General features: G+C 39.9%; 1 protein-coding gene across 1 annotated transcript in view; it reads right to left on the bottom strand.

The window, feature by feature from the left end:
* Positions 1-291: 291 nt before the first annotated feature.
* Positions 292-8,335, bottom strand: part of kcnh1b (potassium voltage-gated channel, subfamily H (eag-related), member 1b) — a 112,446-nt gene continuing 104,402 nt past the window's right edge. Inside the window, exon 11 of the mRNA XM_016256774.1 lies at positions 292-1,261. Within this exon, the coding sequence (XP_016112260.1) occupies positions 407-1,261 (855 nt within the window). The 3' untranslated portion in view covers positions 292-406. The remainder of the gene's footprint in view (positions 1,262-8,335) is intronic.

Genomic DNA, 8,335 nt, shown 5'->3' with positions numbered 1-8,335 from the left:
TGGTGTGAAGAACATTTTAATCATCTAAAGAAAGTCGTTCCGCTATAAAGAACCTTCTGTGCAATGGAAAGCTTCCATGGATATTAAACAGATTCAGAGAAATTTAGCATTACCAGTGAGCAAGTGATGTAATGCTAAATATCTCCAAATCTGTTCCCATGAAGAAACAAACTCATCTTGGATGGCCTAAGAGTGAATATATTTTCAGCAAGTTTTCATATTTGGGTGAACTATTCCTTTAAAGGTTATTCATGGAACCACTGATGTCAGTATTTTTAAGAGTGTGTGAGTAATTTCCCCTCTTCATCTTTAAAGAAAGATACTAGTTGAGGTCAGTTTGGCTTTGACTATAACAGGACCAAAGCCCGTTTTCCCTTCAACCCACCGCATCAGACATCAAACCTACTTAGGAGAACATGTTGTCATCCTTTTCTGAATCTGGAGAGTCTGGCCTTGATATGTCAAACAGGTTTGAAGATCCTGAGGTATTTCTGTCTTTGAGAAGCCGAAGCATCTCGGCGAGCTGGCCTTCCAGCGCACTCATTCTGCTGCTGAGCGAGTGAATGTCTCCTCGCAGCTCCTGCTTCAGCTCGATAAAGCAGGCCTGAAGACTCTGCTCCGGAATGGGGCAAAACACTCGTTTGCCCTCGGCCTGTAAGGGGCTCTGATCCTGAAGGATTTGAGCGCTACCGTTGCCCATATTGTCGAGCCGCAGATCGCTCTTGGTGATGCCGCTGTCGCACGAGTCTGTCTTCTTGAGGGACAGTTGGTCTTGTGACTTAGTCCTGTCTGGAAGCATCTCCATGGACTCGGCTTTGGACACAGAACACCAGGAGAGATCAGACTTGCCTGTGGCATCTTTAAACCGACCCCAGCCTTTGTTTTTGGGAGGTTCTGCTGACCTGTTTCCTGTACAGTTTCCGTTAGGGGCCACAGGAGCGTGAAGTTTGGCTCGACATGAAGTTCTGGACGATGAGGAGGAGGACACCAAGGTAATGGGTGAGGCTGGACTTTCAGTGACTGTGACGACGCTGGTTGTTGCCGTGATCTCGTGCACCACAGTCTCTGCTCTGCCTCTCTCGACATCCTGCTCTCCGTGACTCGCTCGCTCCGCCGCCAGACGGGCCTCCTTTTGCTGACGGAACCGCTGGAAGAGACGCCGCACCGGGTGATCTGCAGGAAGATTCAGAGGCGCTTCGTTCTTCCGTCGCAGCATCTCCTCTTCCTCCCGTTTGACGTCACTTATTTTACGGAAGATGATCTGTGTGATTCAAACACGAGAGTATATTTATGCATGAGGATGAACTCAGTTTTTAAAGAGCAGATTAAATGATAGCTTTACGTGAAGAAAATTACTTGAAAAACATCCAGACTTTAAGACTTTCAGGTTCGGCATTAAATGCATCATTTGATGACCATAATGCACAAGATGCATCTGAATGTGTTGAATACAACACAAATTAGTTGTATCCCCCATAAATACCAAATGAATTTTATTACAGAAATTAAAACTATGTGCATTACAGAAAATGCATTTTAATGAATAAACTAATAGCTAGGATGATAAAGATGAGCAACACAACATTGACCCAGAAATTGTCAGAGCCTTTGGTCACTGTGTGCGTTCACTACTTCTGTCTGAGCTCTTGACCCTTGAGCATCTCGAACGATGAGGAGCGAGTCACATGGTCCATTTTGAAGTGTTACTAGAGGGGTTAGTCACTGCTATCTTTAGCTTCATGATGCATCAAAATCAGGCATTGTAGAAGTGTGTACTGATTTATGAAAGAACAAATTCCATTTATACAATAAGTTGATAAGTTATTAGCAATCACATGAGCTGAAAATGCCATGTAAACCAATTTAAAAAAATGACTTAATGGCCAGTGTTAGGGGTAACGCATTACAAGTAACATGAGTTAAGATTTCTATTTTCAAGTAGCTAGTAAAGTAACACATTATTTTTAAATTTACAAGAAAATATCATTTTAGTTACTTTTTCAAAATCAAGTCACACAAGTAACTTTGTTTTTGTTATTAAAAATTAATAAGCAAGCCCAGCTTAGGCGACAAAAAGTAGTAATGCAAAAGTAACCTAATGCATTACTTTCCATAAAAAGTAACAAAGTAATGTAATTACTTTTTTCTGGAATAATGCAATATTGTAATGCATTACTTTCCCCAACACGGTGTGCATTCCTGTTGTTCCGTCAGCTAATCAGCATTGTCATGAACAGTCTCAAACACAAATCTTATCCAAAGATGTAATTGAAAAAAATTTAACACGCTTTTTGATTCATGCTTAATCTGCACCACTCACTGGACATTTCACTTCTTTAAAAAAGAAGCAACATAGCATCATTTTGGAAAAATGTCACCACAGGCATGTTTTTTCCACAATAAGCATGGGTTGAAACAAATCAGACATCGCTAAAACATCTTAACTTAAAACATCTGGCTTGTTGACCTCATCATGGTGTCTTTGGTTGAATCTCGCAAAACTCAAGGTCAAGACAAATGGCATCTATCAGGTTAACTGGTCAATGATAACCAGTCAAACCTGGACCCATTGGGTAGGACTGTATTTGTTTAACAAGAGTGTTGTTGCAGGATCAACAAAAGATGCTGATCCAGAAACATATCTTACTTGGCAAAACCTCAGTCCATTTTGTCAAACACAGAGGGTGTCACATCTCAGACAAATTTATCTGGGTCTACATTGTGCCTTCAGTTTCTAGACATGGTGCTAATTGTCCAAGACAACATGCAAATGGGAAAGGACTGTAATATCCTGCAGATATTTCAAGCTGTGTTCATCCAAATGGTGGACAACAGCTTTTCATCCCCTGGGAGAATGATCTTTTTTTTACTATATGAATGAACCTGGAGGCTGAATGAAAACAAGATCCGTTTCCCTTCTTTATGTTGAATAGCGCTTCATTTTAGAGCATTTACATTGATTATTGGTACAATGTAATTAATTACTATCTTGTTATAACTATTAGCTCGTAATGGTGATGTGATAAAATTCATGAGATGTCCTGGTATGCCGAATGTTTACAATTAATAGGTTTTCTTAATTATTTTCTCATCATCTTATTGTTGGAGGCACCGACACTCCTGTTTCTAATTAAGTTTTTCACAATTGAGAGAGAAGACTATTAAGTTAATTTGTCTTATTTAGATTAGATTGATCATTGAAGGTCGTGGACACTGAATGGTACTGCATTTAAATGCAAAAGAGATGAAAATTAAGCACAGGGCATTTAGAACTGACAAACCATTTTTGCAAACCTAATTACAAGCAATATGTTAATGGGCGCGGAAGCTGTCCTAATGTGTTAATGATGTTGCTTCATTAATTCATTCCTGTTCGCAGACTGACTCAGCGAGACTTTGTTTGCTTACCAGGTCACATGAGTCTGCTTCCTGATGAAGCAACTTAAATGCATTGTAAGGTGCAAAAATAAATGGATTTTCTATCAGTTCAGATGGATGACTGTGAGATGTGTGGTGGGAGCAGCATTGGACTGGAGGTGGACAATATTCAGGAGTGTAATATTTCTGATGTGTCAAAGACAAAGATAATGAGTTTTGGGGGTTAGAGAGGTTCATAGTTTATTGCTCGATTCTGAAAACTGTCTGAAAACAACAAACTCGTATTTCTTCATGTAGAATCTTGATCAGCCATATGTAGAGAATTACAGAAGTTTGAGATGACATGAAAAACATAACATGCTACATACTGTTGCATGTCTAAGACAGACGTGTTCTAACACACTTCCATCATCATTTACTCGCTCCAGTGAAGGTGACTAGTGACAATTTACTGCTCATGATGATCAATAGAGTCACAGGACTTTAAAATTGGCTTCCAATGTCTGTTATTATTTGTTAGCATAGAGATGACAGGAAACAGCAGGATGTCTCAAAGATAAATTACTCCAACCATTCAAGAAATCACTGTGCAGCCCTCAAGTGACATTAGAATTTCATATTTCAGAGCAACACACTATGCCAAAGCAACATTGGTTATTGAAGTTTTTCAATGTATCCACCTTATTTTTCCCGTAAGAGCAGTCATTTGTAAATGTAATGTGTCTGGGTTCCGGTCTCATCCACTTCCAACTGCACAAAACAGCTAATTTTGTTGCTTGATATTGCAAACTGGTGTTTCTTACCATATTATTTGAATGTGTTATCTTAATTATGAACACACTGGTTTGTAGTGCAAACAGTTTTACCGTTTACTGGACTTCTCGTTCTTTCTCTACAGCGGCTAATGTACCAGAAGTCTCACAAATTCACAGAAAACGGCTTACTTTCGCGTTGAAAAATAAGGTGGATACTGCTCAGCAGTAAGCAAGTAGTCTATTCTGGACAAATCTTTGATTCAAACTGATCATTTGTGAGATTGCAAGTCTTTTGTGCAATCAATTAAAGTCTCTTTAGAATCGTTTGTTTGTGAATCAGACTACACTGATTATGTTAAATGTTTTTGCATGCAGCAAGTAAAGACAATGCTATAGTATAGACATATGAACACTAAATAATGTGCTGTAAAAACTGTCTATTTGATCTTTATGTGATGAAGGTGAAGTAATTTGTTGGACATATACGCATTTACCATAAAATTACATGCTTGAGACGGTTTCCAAACCTGCCCATCAGCAGAATCTATTAACAAGGTGAACATGCTTCTGTAATATAATATGTCACAAGCAGCCACTCTCCTGAAACTGGTTCAGCAACCTCATTCAGCACTTTTTGTGGGCAAACAAGAGACTATATATTTTCCCCAGGGCTGGATGTGAACTAAATTAACGGTACGAGGCCTTCTGAGAGCCATGTATCACAAAGAAAACAAGACACTGGTGTTACGTGTGCAGAGGGCCAGGTTGAGCTGTGTGGTGTGATTATCATATACAGACAGACACACTTACAGCACAAGGCCGGCCACAGATCGATGATACAAGAGAGACAGACAGGAACAGAAAATGGAGGAGAATGTAAATAAAGGATGAGTCTGTATTAAAATACCAATGAAGATCATGAAAAGCCTGACCCGCTTGAACAAATGTAGAAATAAAAGAAAAAAATGTTGTGAAAAGGACACAATAAATGAAATATTATTATAGTTGCAGGAAAGGTGAAACTCAAGAGTGATTTGTCTGAATTAAAAGCAGAAAGATCTTAGTAAGCAGCAGTAGTCTGTCTGTCTGTATCTATCTATCTATCTATCTATCTATCTATCTATCTATCTATCTATCTATCTATCTATATATCTATCATCTGTCTGTGTAACTGTCTATTTGTCTGTCTTTCTTTCTATATCTATCTATCCTCTGTCTGTATGTTTATCTATCCATCTATCTATCTATCTATCTGTCTATCTCACAGAAGTGAGTACACCCCTCACATTTTTGTAAATATTTTATTATATCTTTTCATGTGACAACACTGAAGAAATGACACTTTGCTACAATGTAAAGTAGTGAGTGTACAGCTTGTATAACAGTGTAAATTTGCTGTCCCCTCAAAATAACTCAACACACAGCCATTAATGTCTAAACCGCTGGCCACAAAAGTGAGTACACCCCTAAGTGAAAATGTCCAAATTGGGCCCAATTAGCCATTTTCTCTCCCCGGTGTTATGTGACTCATTAGTGTTACAAAGTCTCAGGTGTGAATGGGGAGCTGGTGTGTTAAATTTGGTGTTATCGCTCTCACTCTCTCATACTGGTCACTGGAAGTTCAACATGGCACCTCATGGCAAAGAACTCTCTGAGGATCTGAAAAAATGAATTGTTGCTCTACATAAAGATGGCGTAGGCTATAAGAAGATTGCCAAGACCCTGAAACTGAGCTGCAGCACGGTGGCCAAGACCATACAGCGGTTTAACAGGACAGGTTCCACTCAGAACAGGCCTCGCCATGGTCGACCAAAGAAGTTGAGTGCATGTGCTCAGTGTCATATCCAGAGGTTGTGTTTGGGAAATAGGCGTATGAATGCTGCAAGCATTGCTGCAGAGGTTGAAGGGGTGGAGGGTCAGCCTGTCAGCGGGGTGTGGGGTCAGCCTGTCAGTGCTCAGACCATACGCCGCACACTGCATCAAATTGGTCTGCATGGCTGTCGTCCCAGAAGGAAGCCTCGATGGATTGGCCAAGCATGGTCATCCTCAAACGGAAGGTCGAGGAGCGCAAGGTCTCTAACATCCACCAGCTCCGTGATGTCATCATGGAGGAGTGGAAGAGGACTCCAGTGGCAACCTGTGAAGCTCTGGTGAGAACTGGTCAAAAGTTATAAGCCAAAATGTGCATTTTTAGTATCTCATGGCCCATAGGTGGCGCTGTTCCCAGATTTGGCATGGACCCTCAGATATTGTTGTTGATGAAGCATACCAAGTTTGGTTTGGATTGATCAAAGTTTGGCCGAGATACAGCCTCTGAACCAATTTGGGTCGTCCTTGTCAAACTTCACAACATCATAACTTTTTTTTCACTAGTAGTTAAAAAATTCTGTTTAGTCATTTTCTGTGCAGCTCAGTCCAAAGATCATATGAGCAAATTTTGGGAAGAATTGAGCAAAGTTTCTGGGAGGAGTAGCGAAAAAACAGTTTTTCATTCAATTCAATATGGTTGACAGACACCCTTTTGGAAAATGACAAATGAGACATCATCAGAATCGGCATAACCAAGGGAACCAAATGACATAAAATTAAGAAAATTATGACAACATTTAGCAAGAATCGTTATATCTCTGGAACAGTAGGTGGCGCTGTCTTCAATCTTCTGAGGTACATCCAGGACATGGTGTTGATGATCCCTACCAATTTTCGTGCAGATATGTCCAATGGTTCAAAAGATATAGCAATTTATGACAAATTTCAAAATGGCGGACAGGTTGTTCAGTCAATCCTGGCAAAAAATTGACATCCACAGATTCCTCATGACCCAAGGAATCCATAGACACCAAGATCAGCATTTTCTGACAAATTGTTCAAAAGTTATAAGCAAAAATAGCTATTTTGGTATCTCATGACCCATAGGTGGCGCTATTCACAACTTTGGCATGGGCCCTCAGATCATGGTGCTGATGAAGCGTACCAAGTTTGGATTCGATTGATAAAAGTTTGGCCGAGATACAGCCTCTGAATCAATTTCGGGTAGACCTCGTTAAGTTTACAACTTCATAACTTTTGAACAAAGATGAATTAAAAAAAATTGGTTCAGTCATTTCTGTGCGGCTCAGTCCAAAGATCATCTGAGCCAATTTTAGGAAGAATTGGATCAATTTTAAAGGAGTAGTAGGGAATAGACTAATTACTGTACTTTTCAAAATGGCCGATACTGTAATGGGTGGAGTCTTAATGTAAGCTATTGAATGTGATGAGCATGAGTAATCAGGTTGTGACACTGTCACACAGGACACATGTTTTAACCTGCTCAATATACTTTTTATTATTTTATGTATATTTGAGTTTTAATAGGTTTTCATGTTGTCTTAGCCATTTTATTCCTCTTAACCATTTTAAGGTGTGTATGTCTTTAAATGAGTTTGGGTCTGCCTGTCATGTGACTGATCACATGACAGGAAGTAGGAAATGGACAGCATAAAGGAGGCAGCATGTCAAACAAGCATGGTCGTTGCTCTTATTACGACCAAGTGGTGATCACCTGCAAACTGAAATAGTGGAGTTACCTTTGTGGACTTACCTTTCCAGCACTTTGGATTAACACTACAGTGGACTTTTGTATATACAGTGGGGAAAAAAAGTATTTAGTCAGCCACCAATTGTGCAAGTTCTCCCACTTAAAAAGTTGAGAGAGGCCTGTAATTTTCATCATAGGTATACCTCAACTATGAGAGACAAAATGAGAAAAAAAATCCAGAAAATCACATTGTAGGAACAGAAGCCCTACACACATAGCAAGATTTCTGGCTCTCACAGACCTGTAACTTCTTCTTTAAGAGGCTCCTCTGTCCTCCACTCGTTACCTGTATTAATGGCATCCGTTTTAACTTGTTATCAGTATAAAAGACACCTGTCCACAACCTCAAACAGTCACACTCCAAACTCCACCATGGCCAAGACCAAAGAGCTGTCAAAGGACACCAGAAACAAAATTGTAGACCTTCACCAGGCTGGGAAGACTGAATCTGCAATAGGTAAGCAGCTTGGTGTGAAGAAATCAACTGTGGGAGCAATTATTAGAAAATGGAAGACATACAAGACCACTGATAATCTCCCTCGATCTGGGGCTCCACGCAAGATCTCACCCCGTGGGGTCAAAATGATCACAAGAACTGTGAGCAAAAACCCCAGAACCACAC

The sequence above is a fragment of the Sinocyclocheilus grahami genome, unplaced genomic scaffold (genome assembly GCF_001515645.1).
Source record: "Sinocyclocheilus grahami isolate Dianchi unplaced genomic scaffold, SAMN03320097.WGS_v1.1 scaffold1474.1, whole genome shotgun sequence".
NCBI lineage: Eukaryota > Metazoa > Chordata > Actinopteri > Cypriniformes > Cyprinidae > Sinocyclocheilus > Sinocyclocheilus grahami.
Note: the sequence above shows the minus strand (reverse complement) of the source record. Positions and strands in the feature narration are given on the sequence as shown.